We start from the raw sequence: 23,184 nt of genomic DNA on the forward strand, positions 1-23,184 counted from the left end.
GCCCCTTTAGCCACCTGAAAAATGTCAGGTGCTCTTCTGAAAACGGCCAGCTGGAGGCGCTTGAAAATGCTTTGGTGGCACAGCGTTTTTTCCCATAAACTGTACTAAAAAAGGTTTTTCCAGCTGTCGATTTGGTTGCTATGAAGTGGAATATCCACGGCAGTATTACTAGTATCTCAATTTGAAGAATATTACTGAATATAAAAATGCAGTAACCAGCAATATTGTTCAGTTGTTGTACAAGTAGGATGATTGGTTGGTGTAATATTGTAATATTACACCCCTCCTCCATTGATTGGACGGCTGAGTGACAGTGACACGCGCTGCATTCTACCCATAAACTAAACCGGAGCTAAACAGTTCATCAGCTCTCTCAGCTACAAAACAAAACAAAACAAAAAAAAAGTCTGACAATGGAAGGAAGCCACGCCCTATTTTGGAGCTCCCAGCCCGTTTTGGAGATCTCCAGGCTACAGTTATACCCTTCTCAACAAGGCGACACTCCTATTATTTAAACTTTGACTTATGTAGTCTTTTAAAATTAAAGACTTTTGTCTTTTTGTTTTTGAACTGGCAATATAATTTTTCTATTGGTCTACTTTTGGAGATTTTTTTTAATTTGTATAACGTTACAGCTATTTTTCATATGGACAAATCTATTAATAAGGGAGTCGTGGTGCAGTACTGAGTTTCGTTTTATCAGAAATCATGTGACTTATCTGAACAAGAAGCCTGCATCCTCTGTGGCTCACATTTTCATTTAGTTGCTGTGTGATATCTGAGCTCGTCTGAGATTCTCTTGTCTCTTGTCTAGAGTTGTTTCAGTATTTTGAATCCTTTTGACTTTCAAGCTTGGATGGAGTCCAGTCGCTGATCAACAGGTGATTTTCATTTATTATTATTAATTTTAATTATTTTGATAGTTGTATTTAATGACTTGATGCAAGGGTTGTATATAATATTGATAATGTCCTTAGTCATTTTATTAGATGATTTACATTGAATCATGTGCATCCACATGATATATCCTTTTTGTTCTTTGCTTAAGTCACATAAAATGTAATCTTTCGTCTTTATTTACTTCATCAAATAACCAATCAAACTTTTATGCAAAGTTGGTCAATAATCAATCTATTTCCCTGCATGGGCGTCAGAGCTATGAAATATATAACGGAGTTGCATATGAGGTGGAGTTGGAACCATTTGGTTTCTATTGTATTAACTGCTATTTACTAATGCAAACATAATTTAAAAATCATATTTTTATTTTACATCAAGCATCATTTGCATTTGCACGTGTCACTTGGTTTGATATTTTGTATCTAATATAATGAAAGTAATTTTTAAGTGTGACACAAGTGTGAAAAAATGATCAAATACTTTTTGATATTTATTGTCTGGGGTTTATCAGATCCACCAAACCTGGGTAATGTTTATTTTTCTTTCCAGTCATATAATTATGGATCAAGGTACAGATGATGATGTCATGGACACCTCTCCAGAATCATATGGAGATTCAGATGATGTCATGGATACTTCTCCAGTGTCATACAGAAATCCAAATGATGTCAATCTTCCAGTTACACATCAATATACAGATGACATCATATACAAAACTCATGAAACAGATCAAGAAGCAGACGATGTCTTGGCTCCTCCTCCAGAGACACATCAAAACCCAGATAACATGATGGACAGTCCTCCACTGACAAATTCTGAAAAATATAAAGAAAACCTTAACGAAGACAATTTTGACCCATTTGTGACAGATTTAACCGCCAAAACAGAATTTCAGATGCAACCAACTTCAGCTCCTGCCACATCACATGATCAAGACCATGGTGTAAAGACTCATGGAAGCTCAAATAAAGCACATGGAGAGTACAAGGTAAATGTGATAATACACTTAAAAATAAAGGATTTAAAAGGAAGTTTTCGCAGTGATCCCATAGAAGAACCACTTTGGGTTCCTCAAAAAACCTTTCAGTCAACAGTTCTTGAAATAACCATTAATTTTCTTAGTGTAAAATCACTAAATATAAAGGTTCCAAAAGGGCTTTTTGAAGTGATGCCATTGAAGAACCATTTTTCTCAGTGTAAAGAATATTTGATTACTCTAAATAACCTTTTTTGACTATAAAGAACATTTTATGGAATGGAAAGATTTTATGGATGTCAATGCCCATAAAGAACCTTTATTTTTAACATGCGCTATATGGTCCAATGTATGTTCTAGAAATTGCCCTTCTAATTCAAAGGTTTGGCTATTTCACCTACAGCCTTTGTAGTAACAAGCAGAGACGCAGAATAAACATATGAGTGTGATGTTCAGATGTCCTCATACTTCAGAGATCCATGCATACACACTTTTACACTTGCACAATTAAACAACCTTTAAAAAAATCATGGTAATAAGTAACAGATAATTTCTTGTTATCTCTCCAGGATAATGTGAAACCAGCAGAAGAAGGGAGTAACCTGAAACCTGATGGTAATGCAAAAACTGTAGCACATATGTGTTCAGACTTTAATGATTCATCTCACAACAACACGGGTGGGAAATGCAACTAGTACAAAGTTCTGTCATGAAACTCTAGATTGCACAGGTCGATAGATTCTAACTCAATCTGATATAATCACATCATTATTCACATGGCGTAACCGATTGGTTCTAGTTACATCAGCAGCCAATGAGCTTGCTGCTCAACATTCAAATACTCAGCCAGTACTTGCTGTAGCAGTTGCAGTGTGCGTCAGAAACCCTCCACCTTCCCCAGCTCCACTTTGATCTGCTACGGGATAATTTCACGTAGCTATATATGCAGGGTTATGTCTTATATGTTATATGTGCAACAGCAGTATTTCCTACATACTCATAGCAGCATGTCTGTTGATGTATTGGCAGTAGCAAGTCTCGGTACCTGCTCTGCCGCAGCAGCAGCAGATCTATTCATTAACACTGCCATGTATACTACCATGCTAAACTCTCCGAGAGTTGCCATGACAGAACTATATATCAGTAAGAAGCACTATTTCATTAACATATATTGTGGTGTGTTCTTATATTCTCTGAGTTTGAGAACAGCTCTGTGTTGTTTATTTTAGATCACAGTGATCCCGATTTGACCATTGCAGTGTTTGGAAGCTCTGATGCCGTCCAGTTTGGATGTGACAACATTCTACTCGGAGAGAAACAACTCTGTCATAAAAATGCAGAATTCTCAATGATCGTTCAAGAGAGGAGGATATCAGAACTTTGTGTCTCAGTGATCAACATGATCGGCTCACATGAGACTGATTTCAAACCTCTCGATCGTGTTATTGGTCAAGTAGTGAATGAAAATGAAATCCACGCCTTCATCTTTGTTGTGCGACTGGGCCAGTTAACAGATGCTGATATTGAATGGCTACAGAGAATATTCTCTGATCGAGTTCTTTCATTTGTGATTATTGTCTTCACCTATGAGAGAGTGGAAGAGTGTGATACTATAATAGATGACCTGAAGAACAACTCTGTTCTGGAGCAGCTGCTGGAGAAATGTGGAGGAAGATATCACACCTGCAGCAATATCATGAACAGCCAATCAGAGATGAGAGAACTGATGGACAGAATCAAGCGTCTGTTCACAGACAATAATCAGCAGTGCTACACCAGAGAGATGTACACAACTTTAAGAGACCTGCAAGACAGCGAATATCAAAGTGGTAACACAGCTTGTATGTTCATTTTTTGCTTACATTTACCACAGTTCATAAATATTATGAAAGTTGTTTGTGGAATTTTGCCTCTCTATTTTTTTATTTTATTTAACATGATCTCATTAGTATTTGTAAGTGTGGTTCAAGTGCACACCCCTGTCCAGCCCCTGCCCACTCTTCATATATTGTTAAAAAAACAAAAAACATGTAGGCTGTTAATATCATGCATTACAGTGTTTGTCAACAAAGTGTCAGCAATGAAGACGCTGAATTAAATTTCACAAACCTTAAATACACAAAACTTAATTTCGAAACAGACATCACTGAAAGTAATGATAGCTTCAGTTCAGTGAGTCAGATGGAAAACAGTTGCTTATCCCTACTTTAAGGTCTCATAATCTGTGTAAATAGATTCTGGTAATAAAAAAGTGGATAAAAATTCATTAGTTTTAAATAATTGAGTTTAATACATTTTAATCAGTAAAGAAATCTTTGATCCCCCAAATATTTAATGATCGTTAATTGTCATCTTAAATTTTATGTATCCTAATGATATTTAACACATTTGTCAAGTTGCAAGACATGACTGAATGTACAGTAATGTCCATAGTTTTATTATGGCATTTGTTAGTGAATCGATAAATGTTAGTCACACTGAATGTTTTTGAATTAGCCTACTTCAAAAGAATCTGCACACAAGATGCATTTGTACTCGAATCTAAAATTTGGGCATACTGCTAATAATCTTAATTCTCTTAAAATAACCACTAATAAATCTTTTCCTCTGTTTTCATAAAATCAAGGTGCAGAAACAGTAAGCATCGGTGACACTAATGCACAGACTTTGGGGAGCCTGGTCCAAACTGATAAAGCAGAAAAAGAAAAGGTAAGAACTTGCATAATTAACAGGCCTATTTTTTCAGAGAGTTATTCATATTCCACCATGATCTCAAAAGTACTCGTATGTATTTTTATTTTTGAATGTGGTTATGTTTGCATAGACTTAAAAAATGTGCATAGCATCTAAAAAAATAATTTGCGTAGGCTATAAACAACTTAGGTACAAAAATTAATTGAATCTATAAATATTGAATATCTATTAATTAATGTAATTAACCAGTTGATTCTATTGTATTTATAATCAATGAGATTATGTTACAATCCTTTCCTGGCTTACAGAGGTCTAGGAAATGGGAAGATCAACACCTGTAGGCAGACAGGTATCACTGTACAAACAGTGATAGCCTAATTAACATGTCTGTATAGTTTTGCTGAAGAAACAGCAATGCATTCACACTTTTAAACTTTTAATAACACATACATTTGTCCCCTGCACTTTTTTCAGGCAAGTTTGTTCACATAGAGGTTTTCAAGGCTCATAGAAGTAATAACTAAGCCTCCAGCAATCGCTTCAGCTAAGCTAAATAAAAAGCAGAAACGTTTGGACTGATGAAACGTGACGACATTAAAACACACGATTGCGACAATATGGTTTATGTGTGCTTTTCAAGTCATCTCCAGGTAATAAATAAAGTATAGGAATGATGCAGTGCTAATTGAAATAGCATTTATTACAGTAGAAACTATTCTGCCTTATTCTGTGATAAAAATGGAAAAAGTGTTTGTAGTATATAAACAAATCATAAAATTGTCATTAGGAAGATATATTTCTCAAATATATTTATGATATAATATATTTTATGTTTCTACAGTTCTACAGGTCTAAATAATAATGTTTTTGTTTTAGATGCTGTTTAAATGTACAAATGTGACCCTGGACCACAAAACCAGTCATAAGTGTCAATTATTTCGAAATTAAGAGTTATAAATGGAGTATATAGAAGGATGAATAAATAAGCTTTCCATTGATGTATGGCTTGTTAGGATCGGACAATATTTGGCCGAGATACGACTATTTGAAAATCTGGAATTTGAGGGTGCAAAAAAATCAAAATACTGAGAAAATTGCCTTTAAAGTTGTCCAAATTAAGTTCTTAGCAATGCATATTAGTAATCAAAAATTAAGTTTTGATATATTTACAGTAGGAAATTTAAAAAATATCTTCATGGAACATGATATTTACTTAATATCCTAATGATTTTTGGCATAAAAGAAAAATCAATAATTTTGACCCATACAATGTATTTTTGGTTATTGCTACAAATATACCCCAGCGACTTAAGACTGGTTTTGTGGTCCAGGGTCACAAATACGTAGGCTACGCAAATGTTACATATAGATACATGTAACAATGAGATCAGGGAGCATATTCATTTTTGCCGTATGTTTTTAATGTATTAAAAGTGTACAAATTAACATTCTTCTCAACTACACTATTTTATGACACTGTATTTTTCAGCTAGGTGCAGAGCAAATCATTGACAGGCTTCATCTCAAAGGCAAACTGAGAACAGTAGATTTCCTTAAGCCAATTGTACAATCCCAGTCCCAAGAGTCTTGTGCAGAAGAGGAGTTGGCTTCAGTTTTTCTACAGAAATTGATGATGATGGACTACAGAGCAAGATACCTTAAGATTATAGAGAATAAAGAACATCACTCACAACAAAAGAACAATGATTCATCTGAAGATGATGGCGATGCCTTTGATAGTATTTTTAGAGAAACTGCTAAACCCTCTGATGAAACATATGCAGTCCATATGATGGATGTTCAGATGGCTGTGTTTCATTGTGCTGATAGCTTCCTAAAGCAGCTCATGGTGACTAAACTCTCACAATGTCAGTATGCACTGCCTTTGCTTGTACCTAATCCATCCACACAACAGATTGAGTTCCCACTCTGGACATTTAGACAAATCAACAAGAGCTGGAAGACAACTGATGATACAGGTCAAATCTGTAGCAAATTCCTGCCAGTCTACAAGGCAGAAACCCCAATGGTGGCTTTCTTCAGGTTTGGCCAAGTGTCCTCATCCAAGTCTCAACTAATGAACAGCCTGATCAACGAGAAACACAACACATTCTTCCACAGGAACTGCCCAGGCAGCAGCAGAACCAGAGTATTGATGGATGGAGTGGTGGAGATCGCCTGGTACTGTCCATCTGGAGGGAAAACAGACAGATTTACTCATTGTGTTGCGTTCTGTAACCTCCATGGTGATGCAGGAGCCCATGACACGCAGCTGGATATCCTGACTGAAATGGCCTCTGTAAATGTTGCTATTCTACCACAACTTAACAAGAAGGACAAAAGCATGACCAAGATCCAAACCTTCTACAAGGACTCTAAGCCACTCATCTGCCTTCTTACTGATAGTGATTCATTTCTCACAGAAATGCGGGAAGGGAAATACAAAATTGGTTTGAAAGGCAGAAATCAGTCAGTTGTATTTGAAGAAATCAGAAGAGCTATAAATAATGGGCTCTTGTCTACTGAATCTTGTTCCTTCTTTAAGCTTGAAGATGTGTCCAAAGACAACGATATCAGAGTGGATGAGGTCGAAGATGATGACTGCAGGAAAGGAAAAGAGGCAGCACAGCAGATGATGAGTTTACTGGAGGATAAAGATATGACTGAAATCAAAGAATCATTCCTGCCATGTCAGGGAAACCTGTGGCATCAGTGGTGCCAGAAGAATAAAGAACTTCATCGACCAACGTTAGGAGAACTACATAAGGGAAGCAACATAGAAAAGAACAAAAGTTCTAAAAAATCAGAAATGCTGAAAATCCGTGAACAGCAGCAAACATCTGACCTGAGTCAATTTATCAAAATCTTCATCCAAAAGCTGAATTCACCAGTAGGAAACGAGGTTGCATATTTTCTGAAATGGCTGGGCATCCTGCTAGACAATTACACTACTGAAAGTCTTTCAGCCCTTCTTCATGAGTATGATGAAAAATGGTCAACAGTCCTAAATCTTAAAAAGAAACAAGATAAATCGAAGCAAATGTCTGCACAAGTCGAACTTGAGAGAGTATCTGCGAAACTGCAAGCTGCAACCTTTGGCTTGGAGCACATACTGAGAGAGATCGGTCAGATATATGAATCATGTTCATCCGTGAAGAAAAACAAAAAAGACCTCAAGTTTAACTTCTCCTCTCTTCCAAGTCTTGCGGCAGAGATGATGATCTCTGGATTTCCACTGGAGCTGATGGATGGAGATGCTGCCCATGTTCCTCTGATCTGGGTTACTGCTGTTCTTGATGCACTCATCCAGAAACTGGGAGACAAGAGAGTCTATGTGTTGTCAGTTTTAGGGATTCAGAGCTCTGGGAAATCCACCATGCTGAACGCCATGTTTGGGCTGCAGTTTGCCGTCAGTGCTGGCAGGTGCACCAGAGGAGCTTTCATGCAGCTGGTCAGAGTGTCGAAGGAGATGAAAGCACAGCTGAAGTTTGACTACATTCTAGTTGTTGATACTGAAGGACTTCGTGCTCTAGAACTGGTCGGACGATCAACAAGAAATCACGACAATGAAATGGCCACATTTGTTGTTGGTCTTGGAAACATGACATTGATCAACATCTTTGGAGAAAACACAGCTGAGATGCAGGACATTCTTCAGATTGTTGTTCAGGCCTTTATGAGGATGAAGAAGATCAGACTGAATCCAAGCTGCATGTTTGTGCATCAGAATGTTTCAGATGTTACAGCTGGAGAGAAAAACATGGAGGGAAGGAGACGACTGCAGGAGAAACTGGATGAGATGACGAAACTCGCTGCTAAAGAGGAAGACTGTGATAAAGAGTTTTTTAGTGACATCATTGCATTTGACATTCAGAAGGATGTGAAGTATTTTGCTCAGCTCTGGGAAGGCAGCCCACCAATGGCACCACCAAACCCTGACTACAGCAGAAATATTCAGGAGCTGAAGGACACCATTCTCTCAAAAGCTAAAAAATCTAACGGTATTACGCTGTCTCAGTTCAGAATGCGTATTAATGATCTGTGGAATGCACTTCTGAATGAAAACTTTGTGTTCAGCTTCAAAAATACACTTGAGATTGCAGTATATAGACAACTGGAAACTAAGTACAGCGACTGGACGTTTAGCCTCAGAAGCGCCATGATGACCATTGAAGACAAATTCTACAACAGAATTGCTAATGGAAACATTAAGGTTCAGGAAAAAGACTTGTTGGCTGAAATGAGAAAGACAAAAGAGCAGGTAGAAAAATCAATGATGTCTTGCTTTGAGGAGGACAAAGACAAAGACATTCTTTGTCAATGGCGAGGAAGATTTGAAATCAGAATCAAAGATCTTCACGATGACCTTGTGAAGGGAACAAAAAGAAAGCTGGATGAAGCAATTGAACAGAAAAAAGCCAGAGAGAAGCTGGATCAAAGAAGGACAGAGTATGAAAGCAAGCTTTTCAGTCGGAGCAAGGAACTAGCTTTGAGCCTGAGAAATACAGGAACAGATGAACATATGCTTAAGGAGGAGTTTGACACAATGTGGAGTAAATGGGTCACTGAAATGACCGAAGGCTTACCTCCACTGACAGACATTAACGTTTGGGAGGATGTGACACGGATATTACATGAAAACCATGAACAGTCTCTTGTAGATGAGTGCTTAAAACAAAAAGTCTATGAAGTGATAGACCGCCGGAGTGATTATTGTGGCTACATAATACTAAAGAAGCGTCTGGAGCGTTCTGATGAAGCGGCATCTTCAGCGGAAGCTACCGAGATCTCTAAGAAAAACAAGAGTGGGATATTCAGTCAGTTCGGTCAAAAAATTATGTCAGGCATAAGCTTTTTTAGAGGGACTCAAAAGCCACCAGAGAACATGGACCTAAATGCTGAACTTTATTACTCAATAAGGGATCTGACTCATAAAATTATTCAGGAAAGTAAAATGATAATGAAGAAGTCACCAGTTGGAACACGAGGTTACAATGACAGTTTTGTTCAGGAAATAACAGATTATGTTAAAAAATCAGTACAGAGACATCAATCCGTGAGCCAAAAATACACATTGAAAAAGGAGTTTACTGTAGATCTGAGTCTCTACGTGTGTGAGATTGCAAGACAGACTTTTACTGAACTCCACAAAGAATTCAGAGAAACAAATGACCTGAGACTGTATCTTAATAAGCAGAAAACTGAATATTGGAACATATTCAAGAAATACTACAAAGGAGCAACAACAACAACCATACTGAGTGAATTCATCTGCAGCAAACTTGAACAATCTATTCTACAAGCAGTTTACAACGAAACTGCTATTGGTTTGGCAGCACAGATGAGGTCTGACATACAAGCATTACGTGAGAACAGACCAAAACTGGAGAAACACATTCTGAGATCTCTTGCAGAAAATGAGGACTTTGAGCAGTACATAGAATACATTATTAATCCCAGAGAACACTTCCAACAATTCATAAAGAACGAAGTGGACAGATACTTCACCAAACAAAACAAACAGATCCAAAACATTTTCAAAGGTAATCTGAAACAAAAAGGGCAGATTGTAAGTAATGCAGTGAAAGCAGCTACAGTGGAGGCCAAGAGTCAGAATGGAGACGGCAGCATGTGGTTCAGATGCTTCACCACAACCCTGAGAGATGAGCTGCAACTCACAGGAAACTCGTGTGTGGATCTCAGTGAAATTGAAGACATGGATTTTCTTGAGAACGTTTTGAGTAAAAGTCTAGAGAAGAGGATGGAAAATCTACAGAATTGTTCCATAAAAATGGAAAATTGCAGAAAGGGACCAGATGAGATTTTGATTGAGCACTTCTGTCAGTGTTGCTGGGTTCAGTGTCCTTTCTGTAAAGCCATCTGCACCAACACAGTGGAAGGCCATCCTGGAGATCACTGCGTTCCTTTCCACCGCAATATTGGACTGAATGGATGGTTTTACAGAGGAACAACAAACCTGTCTATTGCCATTTGCACAACAGCAGTAGCGAGTGATCGATCCTTTTACCCAAATTCCTCAGATGATACAGTCCCCTGGAAAGAATACAGAAAAGGAGGTTGTAAATATGCTAACTGGAGCATCACCCCTGACAACTCTGATCTGCCGTACTGGAAGTGGTTTGTGTGCAGATTCCAGAAAGATCTGGAAATGTACTACAGTAAGACATTCCAAGGATATGGTGAGATTCCAGATGAATGGAAAAAGTACACAATAAAGGAAGTTCTGGAGAGTTTGGATAAGTACTTGGGACAGTAAACAAATGGCACGCTATCAGTCCCTGATTAAAGATGATATTTGTGCATCCTGATATTCAGATTTTTTTTTTTTCTGACAACATTTATATGCTGTTATGTTTTGTTATAAACACTGCTGGGCTTTTCATTTAGATGCACTGTAGATGCGTTGATCAGTACTGTCAAATTATAGACAGACAAATGTGACTGTTAAAACCAGTGGGAAATGTTTAATAATTTACTCAGTCAAAATGTATACTCAGTTTATAAAAAATAAATCGAGAACAGGTGTTTATTTTATTTTTGTTACTTCTTAGATTTTCTGTGACTTATGAGATATTTTGAGTCATTCTAGGAAATTGTTAGATGTGATGATGCAGTGTAATGCTCTGGCTCTGACTGAAATTCAATAGACAAATTAGACTGTGATGTACAATCTTCATTGTTGTTGTTTTATTTCATATTGGACTTAATTTTACAGACAGTTGTGTTGTTAGTATCATCTCTGGATGAAAACCAAAGGTCAACAGGTATAAAAACAAAATGAAAAAAAAAGCCAACCACATTATTTCGCTTACCAGAGATGAAAATGCACCATGATTTCCTAACTGTTAACTGCTTTAATCTTTACAAAGCTCTTATAGTACCTACATAGTAAAATATTTTTATTTGTACTCATAGTTACCACAGACCAATTCTACTGTACCTTTTAATAAATTGTGTGATGATGTAAATTCTGAATAAAGCTCAGTGAATGAACTGAAGTTTGATTTATTTATTTATTTATTTTTTAAGTGAATAACTTGTGCATAACAGAGGTATATGAAGACTTTAAGTAAAAACCTCTATAATGTGAATGGGTTTGTGTGCACCTTAGCTTTAATAGAGACAGACAATATGTAAACAGAGCAAGTTAACGTGTAATAGAAAATACACATTTTAATCAACTTTAAACTGCAAAGAGATATTTTTAAATATATAACAGTATGAAAATGTAAAACATATCCCTCATCCACACTCTAATATCAGCAGTTGTTTTAAATGTCTGCTGCCTGTTGCTCTGTATACATTCTGTGTGTGCTGGCCTCACGTCTGCTGCTCTTAAAGCAGTCGTTTACATTCATACATTGGAATATAAAAAAATTTGCTTTTTTTTTTTCTTCTAATATTCATTCCAAATCAAAACACCAGAAAACGCTATTTAGGATAGAACCGGAGGGTCGAGTGTTCACATGATTAGGCTATATTGTGCATATAGTAACTATTATAGACACATTGTTTATATAGGCTACATTTGAACTTATGTCATGTGCAAATCCCATTGAACTTTTTGTGAATTTTAAATAAGTCAGTATCCACTTTCTGCAAATGACCGAGATTGAGGTCTCTGCAGAGCAAAAGTGGGTGTTTCTGAATTGCTAGGCATTTTCAAGCTGCTGGGTGTTTCTAAATCATGCAATCAAAATGATCCCCCTGACCTAACCCCACCCCTAAACCTACCGTCACTATGACGTCAGCCAATCAAGTAACATGGTCAAAAAACGCCCCGATCTGGTAACTCCCATTACTTTGCTGCAGAGACCTATACTTGAAATGACCAGCTACCAAGTGAACAATTAGCTAAATCTACTAGCTCGCAAATGTACTCTACGGTGACCTCTGGTGACAGAAGATTTCGACAAATTCGACAGATTGAGATTCAACCAACAAACGCAGCAATTTATTCCGCTTTCGTCCGGAAGTGACGCATTCACAGATTGTCAACATGCAAGATGGCGACCCATCACAGACAGAACGCTGCTGGACGGAGGAAAGTCCAGGTAATAATTTACAGATAATGTCCCGTAACTTTAAAACTAAGTATTCGTGCATTTATAATGCGTTTCTGGAAAGTGACGCCAAAAATAGCGTCCACAGTATTTACAAAAATAAACATTTTCACCCTTACAAGCAGTACTGTGGTGTTACCATAATACAGTGATGATATGTAACGCAGCGGCATTCAGTCATTTTTAAATGTGTCCAAATACTTTTTGGGCCACTGTACAGTTATATATGAATGCGATTAAATTTGTTCTTTTAGTACAATTGTCTGCACATTGATTAGATTCATTAGATTAAAAACATTAAGTCTGTGTATACAGATGTTGTGGGTGTATAGCATCAGAATCAACTGTTAATCACTTAATGTTAGATTCACAAGACACATCTAATCTAGTATTATTATTTTTCTATGAATTAATAGTAAATGGGGAGTTTGGTGGAATGTAGGTAGTCCTTGATGTTTAATAAACTGGAGTTAATAATAATGATGTGTTTACAGGTTTCCTACGTGATTAGAGATGAGGTGGAGAAGTACAATCGTAACGGTGTGAACGCTCTTCAGCTGGATCCTGCTCTCAACAGACTCTTCACAGCCGGACGAGATTCCATCGTCAGGATATGGAGTGTCAATCAACACAAAGTACAACTTGCATTTTTCATGTTTTGTGAATATATTAATGCACTTGATCCTTCGTTTTGTTACTGTGCGACAACAATTTCCATTTTGAGCAACAGTGTTAACTTTGTATCTCCCTCAGATGAACAATTTATGCCAGTTCTGGCTCTCTGTGGTCAAATGTTTCTGATAAGTCCAACTAAGAGCTGTTTTGTATTGCAGCAGGATCCTTACATCGCTTCAATGGAGCATCACACGGACTGGGTGAATGACATCATCCTCTGTTGTAATGGAAAGACATGTACGTCTAAGCACCTCATATTCCTTTTACAGAAGCTTCATGCTCAAATCTCATCAAATGTAAATTAGCCAGTTTCAGTGGATTGTTCTGTGTTGTAGTGATATCAGCCTCCTCGGACACCACCGTGAAAGTCTGGAATGCACACAAAGGGTTCTGCATGTCCACGTTACGGACACATAAGGTACATTTCTTATATTTATCTTAGTTGGTTGCTTTAATTTTGTTTAAAATCTTCTTGCTTAAGGGTTATTCTGATGGCAGTTTTGCATTGCCAGACATTAGACTATTGGCATACAATTTGATCCATTTAACATCTCCAGAAATTTGCATAGGAAACAGATTAAAGGGGTCATCGGATGCAAAATTCACTTTACAAGTTGTTTGAACATAAATGTGTGTTGGAAGTGTGTACACATCCATCCTATAATGATAAAAATCCACCCAGTGTTTTTTTTTTTTAAATCCCTATTTTAAAATCCGCTTTCTCAAATCAGGCTGTTCTGAGATTCCTGTCAGAATGACGTAGTTCTGCGCAGGTCGCTCCCACGATAGTTGATTGACATGGCCGATCTCCAATCTGCCTAAATGCATCTATGTTCGCGCAAATCAGCTGAAGTTTACAGTCTGCTCCTCACCTCATGGAAGAGAGGGGCGTGGTCAGCAGAGCTCATTAGCATTTAAAGCAACATAGACTAGAGTGGCTTAATGAAAACAGAGCTGATTTTGACAGGCAACAAAAGGTGTTTACATCACCATTGAGAAATTTTAACCAAAGTATGTTATAGACTTTTAATTAAAGGTCCCATGACATGCTGCTTTTTGGATGCTTTTATATAGGCCTAAGTGGTCCCTAGTACTGTATCTGAAGTCTCTTTCCCGAAATTCAGCCTTGGTGCAGAATTTCAGCCACTACGAGCCAGTCCCACAATGAGCTTTCCTTAGGACGTGCCATTTCTGTATCTGTAGCTTTAAATGCTAATGAGGAGGAGAGAGGCGGGGCAAGGTGGAGGTGGGGGTGTGGCCTTAACCAGCTTGCGCTACCATGCGCTAATGTTGACAGTGGATGTATCGCAATGGCTCGTAGACACGCAGTCATTCAAGCTTTTCAGTTTGACCCAGAATCTGATCCGAATGGAGAAGCACCGGATGAAGAAGTTGCAACTCAGCGGCTACAGCAGGACGTCTCCGAATGGTTAGTTTAAAATATTGTGTCTGGATACGGTACTTTAGTTGGTTTGTTTATGTATGCTGTTACAGTTATTATCATGTAGCTAATGCTAGCCATAGGCTCGGATGAAGGAACTAAAAAAATACTTCGGTGTTCATTTGTACATCCAAACACTGAGCAACTGCCATGCTTCGCTCGTTTGCAAGCCATGATGTCTCTCGAGGGAAAAAAAATATTGCACTCGCCTCGCACGGTAGTAGCTCATTTTCTCATGGGCGGGCAAAGCAGAGAAAGGGGAGGTAACCTTTCCCCGTATGGCGACATGAAGGGAAGATTCCAGATCGGGCCATCTGAGCTTTCATTTTGTCAAAGGCGAAGCAGGATACCCAGGTCTCGGTTTACACCTATCGCCATTTCTAGCCACTGGGGGACCATAGGCATGAGACATTAACTCATATTAATGTTAATAAACCTCATAAAGTGAAATTTTCATGCCATGGGATCTTTAAGACCCTAAAGAATCTTATCAACTTGTGGAAAATGAGCATCCAATGACCCCTTTAAATCCTGAAATTTTGAGAGAGTTCTTGCCATTTTGTTTGCAATATGATTATGAGACATAAAGTGATTTTGTCGATTGTGATTCACTCTTCAGGACTACGTCAAAGCTTTAGCATATGCAAAGGACAAGGAGCTGGTGGCATCAGCCGGGCTGGACAGGCAGATCTTCCTGTGGGATGTGAACACACTGACAGCTTTGACCGCCTCCAATAATACAGTCACCAGTGAGTAAACTCTCTTAATCATTCTGTTTGACACCGTCTTCCTTCTGAGTCATCGAGTTAGGGTTGAAGCATGTAATTAAGCAGATGATTATGAAAACCCATTTCTTCCGAAGTCAATGCATTACTGTATGCAGTGTTATTATATTATCACTGAGATACTGCTACAGGTTTTATGAAAAGTTGGAATTTGTTTTAATAATGTTTGGAGTTAAAGTTTCAGTAATTTTGTTGTCTTTTTGAGAATTTGATTAGTTATTGTTTTTTTGTATGTTTATATAGTTTAGTTTGAATTATTTCAGTACGTCAAGTTAAACTTAAAGAAAAGGAGAAATTTTGCCTTGGAAACTAGCTTAAATCAAATAAGTTTAAGTTTTTGTATATGTCTGAAAATGTTATAGTTTTAGTTAACTCTAATAAACCTGATTTCATCCCTCATTTCTGTGATAGCTTCCTCACTGAGTGGAAACAAAGACTCCATCTACAGTCTGGCCATGAATCAGACAGGAACTGTGATCATCTCAGGATCTACAGAGAAGGTTCATCTCACAGTTTTTTGGTTTCACATTTCAAGGAAGAAAAATCATAATTTCAACTGCAGGCTCAAATTAAAGGATTTTGTTAATTGGAAATGTTTTGTCTTTTTTTTTTTTTTTATCAGGTCTTGAGGGTCTGGGATCCACGAACTTGTGCTAAGCTAATAAAGCTGAAGGGCCACGCTGACAATGTCAAATCGTTACTGGTAAACAGAGACGGCACTCAGGTAGGACTTCAACACAGCTCCAGAAATAATTGCACATTTTTTAAGAAGTCACATGTGCATCAAATACCAAACTATGAGAAAATATATTTGGAATCCGGCCTTTTGAACTGAGATGCATTCCTAATTTTAATATGAATGTGATTTGGATTAGGTTTGTAAACATTAGCTTTTGTACCTTTTTTGCTTTTCAGACTACAAAAAGTGAACAGATTTGCATCAGATATGACAAAAACAGATATTTTTCTTCCTATCTGAACATAGCCATAGTCACATAGAGTTTGATAAGGTTTTCCATCAGATACACGTTAAATCTGTGTTGTGTGTTGTTTCTCTGTCTAGTGTCTCTCCGGTAGCTCGGACGGTACGATACGCTTGTGGTCTCTAGGCCAGCAGCGATGTATCGCCACGTACCGGGTCCACGATGAGGGAGTGTGGGCACTGCAGGTGAACGAGGCCTTCACACACATCTACTCCGGCGGACGTGACCAAAAAGTCTACTGCACAGATCTGCGTAACCCTGACTTACGTGTGCTCATATGCGAAGAGAAAGCTCCCGTCCTGAAGGTGAGCTTGAGCTGCTTGGTGTTTGAAAATATAGTAATGAAGTCATCATCAAATGTAAATGTTCAATCCTTTAAGAAAGCTGCACTTACAATGTATCTGATGTTTTCTCTGTGCAGATGGAATTGGATAGATCAGCTGATCCTCCTCAAGCGATTTGGGTGTCCACAACTAAATCTTTTGTAAACAAATGGGTGAGTTATGTTACACAGATTTCTATTTTTAAAGTCATAGTTCAGCCAAAACATTAAATCATTATGTACTCATCATATGTGACCCTGGACCACAAAACCAATCTTAAGTGTCAATTTTTCGAAATTGAGATTTATACATCATCTGAAAGCTAAATAAATATGCCTTCCATTGACAACTATTTGAAAATCTGGAATCCGAGGTTGCAAAAAAAATCAAAGTATTGAGAAAATCGCCTTTAAAGTTGTCCAAATGAAGTTCTTAGCAATGCATATTACATATCAAAAATTAAGTTTTGATACATTTACGGTAAGAAATGTACAAAATATCTTCATGGAACATGATCTTTACTTAATATCCTAATGATTTTTGGCATAAAAGAAAAATCGATAATTTTGACCCATTCAATGTATTTTTGGCTATTGCTACAAATATACCCCAGCGACTTAAGACTGGTTTTGTGGTCCAGGGTCACATATCATCTATTTTTTGCCATTGAGCACAAAAGGAGTTTCCTGTGAAATGTCTGGGCTGTTCTTTTCCTTTGATATTGAATGAGGACAATGGCTGTTAAGCTCCAAAAAGGACTAAAAAAGTACCATAAAAGTACTTTAAAAGTCCCCTTCTTCTTTATATATTGCGTTGAGTGTGTTGTGGTTCTGGCTGTAAGCAAAGTTGCAAACAAAGAAGTACTTGCATATATTGTGAACAATCATAGCAGAATTTTTAGGTCAAAATATGCATTTTTAAAGTATGCATGATATAATTAGACATTAGTTTATATCTAATGATACACTATTGTTCAAAAGTTTGAGGTCAGTTAAGATTTTGTATTTTTTTTCTTTTGAAAGAAATTAATACTTTTATTCAACAAGGATGCATTAATGAATCATAAAAAATTATTTACAGAATAAATTACAGTTTCCACAAACATTCATAACAATAAGAAATGTTTCTTGAGCAGCAGGTCAGCATATTAGAATGATTTCTGAAGGTTCATATGACACTAAAGACTGGAGTAATGATGCTGAAAATTCAACTTGCATCACAGGAGTAAATTACTTTTTAAATATATTCAAACAGAAAAAAGTTGTTTTGAATTGATTTCACAATATTACTGTTTTTGATGTGTTGTTTTTGTTTGTTTCTCTTTTTTTTTTTTCTTCTTTTTTTTTTTTGATCAAACAAATGCAAAAAAAAAAAAATCTTAACAACCCCACATTTTTGAATGGTAGTGTATATCTGCGATTGAATTGAAATGCATCAAGTTAAAACTAAATTGCAGTGTTCCTTCAGCTCATATCTGTCTGTGTTTGTTTATTTGTCATTCTCAGTCTCTAAAAGGCATGCATAACTTCAGAGCATCTGGAGACTACGACAACGACTGCAGTGCCCCTTTAACTCCACTGTGTACACAGCCAGAGCAGGTCATCAAAGGTAAAAGACCATCTGTGTGTGCTAGAGCAGGCCCCTGAGTGTCAGATCAGTGTTGCCTATTGGTTAAAACTCCGGGATGGTAACTGTAAGGTTGCTGGTTTGACCCCTGAGTGAGCCATGAGCAAATTGTGTAAGGAATTTGATGCTTTGGGTTGAAGCCTCCGTTAAATGACTTATTACTAATCTCTCCTGGTCAAAATGTGCTAACCCGTTAAAATTTTTGACTGAGAGTTTGAATTCAATTTTAGGTGGCACCAGCATCGTTCAGTGTCATATTCTCAATGACAAGAGGCACATACTCACTAAAGACTCGAATAACAGTGTGGCATTCTGGGATGTCCTCAAGGTAAGAGCAGATCATGAGAAGCTTTTGTGGCATCTTTAGGCCAAATGTAATTTAATCTCGCTCTGTGTTTTGTAGGCATGTAAGGGGGAAGACCTGGGTAAAGTGGACTTTGATGAAGAAATTAAAAAGAGGTTCAAGATGGTCTATGTGCCGAACTGGTTTTCTGTAGATCTCAAAACAGGGGTGAGTATTAGCATCTTGTTTTTCAATTAATAATGAGGATGAAGATGAAAGATAATGAATGTTAAGTCTGTTCTTGCTGCTTTTTTAGATGCTGACCATCACGCTGGATGAAAGTGATTGTTTTGCGGCGTGGGTGGCAGCTAAAGATGCTGGTTTTACAAGCGCAGACGGCTCTGATCCAAAGTGTAATGGCTTCTTCTAAGTGCATGGTGTTGTTTGGCTGTAACTAAGAATTTTGTTCTTTAAGAAGTTAGCCGAATATCTAATATTTATGCTGCAAAAATGACAATCTTGAAGCAAAACACAATTAAATAGGGACAAGACTATATGTTTGCTGATGTTGGTCTTTTGAGTAATTTCTTTGAATTTCAGTGTATGATATTTTTTTCATTCTTTATTTATTTTTCCAAATATATTTGGTGCTACCAGGGGTGCTGAAATTATACACTTCACCTTTAAAACAAGACAGAAATACCTTTGATTTAGCAATTGTTTAAAATCTTTTCACAAGTCTTAACTGCCTTTTTGATGTAAGGACATTTAGAACATTTAGAAAACAAGATGATACAGATAAACAACAGGATTTTTGAAGTGTGTTTGTTTCTTTGTTTATCATTAATATTCTGACCTTACAATATTAGCTCGACAGAATTATGTAGCAACTATTCTTTGTGTTTATTTGTGTGTTTCAGTGAATCTGGGTGGGCTGCTCCTGCAGGCTCTGTTAGAGTTCTGGCCTAGAACTCATATAAACCCAATGGAAGAGGAGGAAAGCGAACACAACCATGGTAGACTTTTTTTTTGTAAAGGAATATTTTAATAAAAGCAATATTGATTATTGTTATATATGAATTATTTTCTGTTAATATTTTTTTCAGCAGTGAATCAAATTTTCTTTCTAGTCTGCTGTTTTAGTTAAAGCTGCAGTCCATAGCTTTTTTTGGTTAAAAATGATCCGATTCAGAATGGTTGGCTTATAATAATGTTTTCTAATTTGAGTGGTACGGGTAGGTTTTCACAGGAAATTCGAGCATGGCACTGCGTCATTACGTCACGTCTGTAAACAAAGAAGTTGTTGTCGACTCACAACCCACACAAGGAAGATAATTCCGCAAAAAGCTGCAATTCCAGGTTTTCAAACACAGATGGCGACAAAGAGGCAAAACTTACGGACTGCATCTTTAATATTACATTTTTTTTGCAGTGCATTCTGGTATTGCCTAATGCACATGAATGCATTCAGTTATTTTAGTAGTGGTTTCTGAGCTTTTTTCTTTTTTTAAAACATAATGGCATTGTTTAAAGCATAGTTAGCTGCCTACTTCCTGCCTAAATAGAATTTGCCTTTATACTAATAACTCTTCTATAAATAATTTTTAATAAGCAGTTATTTCTATAAATACATTTTACTTAATAGAGTTCTTTACAATGCATACTGACATTTCCCTATTAACAAAGAATGCATGGGATAATTTTTTTTAAAGCCTGGTTTCTGAGCTAATGGAATTTATGGCAATGTGCAGTTGGTTTCTGACTTGATCATTTTCTGTGTGAATTTGTCTTTAGTGAACGGTGAACAGGAGAGTCGAATTCAGAAGGGCAACGGCTACTTCCAGGTTCCTCCACACACTCCTGTCATCTTTGGGGAAGCAGGTGGAAGAACGTTGTTCAGGTCAGAATGACGGTGTCCAGTACTGATGAAGACATTAAACTCATCTGACTTACCTTCCTGTTTCTTGTCTTTATTATAAGCCATATTTGCATCCAATTTCAGGTTACTGTGCCGTGATTCTGGAGGAGAGACTGAGTCCATGTTATTGAATGAAACCGTACCTCAGTGGGTTATTGACATCACCGTAGATGTGAGTGTTTCATATCCCACAATCATCCCATTATGTGTCCATCGTATGTTTGTGACTATATATTGACTGCTTTTCTTTTCTGTTACAGAAAAACATGCCAAAATTCAACAAGATCCCATTCTACCTCCAACCTCATTCATCATCTGGGGCCAAAACACTCAAAAAGTATGCTGTATTTGTAAAAGTGACGAAATGGAAAAGCAATAATTAATAAGGGCTATGCTTAGAAATCCACATTGCAATTTGAAGTGTCAAACCAATACTGGGATGCAAATTCGCAACAATATTTTGGTGATTATTCATTGCAATCTGTTGTTTTCAGGGACCGTCTGTCTGCTAGCGACATGCTGCAGGTGCGGAAAGTAATGGAGCACGTCTACGAGAAGATCATCAACATCGACACAGAGTCACAGACCACCAGCTCCTCAGCCAATGACAAGCCTGGAGAGCAGGAGAAGGAGGAAGACGTGGCGGTGATAGCCGAAGAGAAGATTGAGCTCATGTGTTTAGATCAGGTTAGACCTCCTTATTAACTGCTTCCAGACAAATGAAAAGTACTAGAGACTCATCTCTCCAACGTACTTATTGTTTGCTGTTCAACATCTTATTTTCCTCAGATGCTGAAACAAATTTAAATGAGGTGACTTATTTGGTTTCGATCGGTTGTTGGTTGTTAAGCAACTGGCTGTTAACATTCACACAGCTTTTGTGACACCAGTAACCCTTAATAATAAGATCACAAGTGTCAAACATTGATTAACCCAGGGTTAAAGTTGCTTTAACCTTAGGTAAACAGTGTGAAAAGAAACTTAAACTCAAGTAAATCCTTCACTGCATAACATTTTTGGTGACTTTCTGCTACTTTAACATTATTTACTTATAAATAATATTTACATACTTATAATAATACTTATATTTTATTAATGCTCAACTGCACTGTATGTTTAAGCCAGGATCATATAATTTGCATTGTGCTCCTAATTAGTAAACAAACAAAACTCATTGTTTATGAAAAGCTTGTTTGTACTCTCTTGTTAATGTTTTTTGTAGGTTTTGGATCCAAACATGGACCTCAGGACTGTAAAGCATTTCATCTGGAAGAGCGGTGGAGACCTTACCCTTCATTATAGACAGAAATCCACGTGAGCCCCTCTGACCACTGTACAGACCCCAATCACCTTCAACCTGCATCGCTTAGACTTCCAGAAGAAGCATCCCAGAATGCCCTGATGGTCACCCAGGAGGAATGTTTTTTTCTCTTTGCGTTGGCTTAAATGGCAGATCCAGCAGAAAGATCTGACCCGACAGTCGAAGGTTAAAGACTAAAGACTGACTGCAGATTGATGCAGCTGTTGTGACGTTCTGTGAACTGCGACTTCAATATTTGTCTTTATTGCATTGATTATATTTTTTTGTATATTTATTACTGTGTTTGGCGACATGTCTTGTCCATTTTAGCATGAATCATGATGATGATGATGATGCTCACGAGTGCTTCAGTTCAGACATTCCAGAGACTTTCATCCAGATCCAAATCAGTTACTCTTTGAAGCTCCCCGTTTTTCTTTTTTCCAAGTAAACAATGTATAACTCTTATTTTCTGGATTTAATGTTGTTATAGTTTATTTGAAGCAATTTTTGTATCAGAAATCAAAACTGTCCGAAGTGGAACAAGAAGTCAGCAAGGATGATTTTAACGCGTAGCTACAATTTACTGCATGTGTGAGAGACTTTCCAAATGTATATTTCTCATCTGTTTGTTAGTTGATTTCCGTGATAAGTGCACTTGACAGTGTTGGCATCATCTTACCACAACTTTTGAGCAATATGGGCCTGCCCTCATCAACTAACTGACATTAGGACTGATGTTTTTTTGTGAATAAAATTTGAAACCATGCTTTCACTCTTAATGTCTGAACATGATTCAGAAGTTGTTTTATAAATGCAGGATTTTATCAATCTGAGCCATATTTCACCTTAAAAATGAAAGAATAAATGGTAAAAATACAATTAGCCAGCATTAGTTTATTGTATTAGGTGTTATGAACTAACAATGAACAAGAACTTTTAACAGCATTTATTAGTATATTATTATTAGAAACAATTATTAACAGAATTTATTAGCATTTATGATTATTTATTAGCTTGGAGTAAATAATTTGTATTGCATAATTTTAAATATTGTTCATAATACATTAATGCTAATTTATACAACTTGAAATGTATAAATATAACAATTTAGTAGAAAATGATTAATCAACTTTGTAAACATTGTTTGGTCATGATCCTTAACTTTACTGTAAAAATATTTTGACTTAAGAAAA

The 23,184-nt window shown here is 37.0% G+C and overlaps 2 protein-coding genes across 5 annotated transcripts; both read left to right on the plus strand.

The window, feature by feature from the left end:
- Positions 1–332: 332 nt before the first annotated feature.
- Positions 333–11,584, plus strand: LOC131527686 (interferon-induced very large GTPase 1). 3 transcript variants are annotated; one of them, XM_058756948.1, is made up of 6 exons: positions 333–881; positions 1,450–1,888; positions 2,446–2,491; positions 3,106–3,717; positions 4,503–4,585; positions 6,060–11,584. In XM_058756948.1, the coding sequence occupies exons 2-6, from the start codon at positions 1,460–1,462 to the stop codon at positions 10,845–10,847; spliced, it is 5,958 nt and encodes a 1,985-aa protein (XP_058612931.1). In that variant the 5' UTR covers positions 333–881; positions 1,450–1,459; the 3' UTR covers positions 10,848–11,584. The 3 variants fall into 3 exon arrangements, with proteins under 3 accessions (XP_058612931.1, XP_058612938.1, XP_058612946.1); XM_058756955.1 differs by having other exon boundaries at positions 3,106–3,705; XM_058756963.1 differs by lacking the exons at positions 333–881; positions 1,450–1,888; positions 2,446–2,491; positions 3,106–3,717; positions 4,503–4,585 and adding an exon at positions 5,059–5,220.
- Positions 11,585–12,369: 785 nt separating this feature from the next.
- On the plus strand, positions 12,370–22,757 carry wdr48b (WD repeat domain 48b). Of its 2 annotated transcripts, none has more exons than XM_058762811.1 (19): positions 12,370–12,645; positions 13,149–13,289; positions 13,491–13,566; positions 13,665–13,747; positions 15,390–15,519; positions 15,967–16,055; positions 16,178–16,279; positions 16,619–16,843; positions 16,960–17,034; positions 18,367–18,469; positions 18,718–18,815; positions 18,891–18,998; positions 19,087–19,183; positions 19,691–19,786; positions 20,565–20,670; positions 20,773–20,860; positions 20,949–21,025; positions 21,183–21,375; positions 21,911–22,757. In XM_058762811.1, exons 1-19 carry the CDS (start codon positions 12,598–12,600, stop codon positions 22,004–22,006), a joined length of 2,031 nt encoding a protein of 676 aa, XP_058618794.1. In that variant the 5' UTR covers positions 12,370–12,597; the 3' UTR covers positions 22,007–22,757. The 2 variants fall into 2 exon arrangements, with proteins under 2 accessions (XP_058618794.1, XP_058618785.1); XM_058762802.1 differs by having other exon boundaries at positions 12,371–12,645; positions 13,488–13,566.
- Positions 22,758–23,184: the final 427 nt, after the last annotated feature.

Source organism: Onychostoma macrolepis, chromosome 02, assembly GCF_012432095.1.
Source record: "Onychostoma macrolepis isolate SWU-2019 chromosome 02, ASM1243209v1, whole genome shotgun sequence".
Lineage (NCBI taxonomy): Eukaryota > Metazoa > Chordata > Actinopteri > Cypriniformes > Cyprinidae > Onychostoma > Onychostoma macrolepis.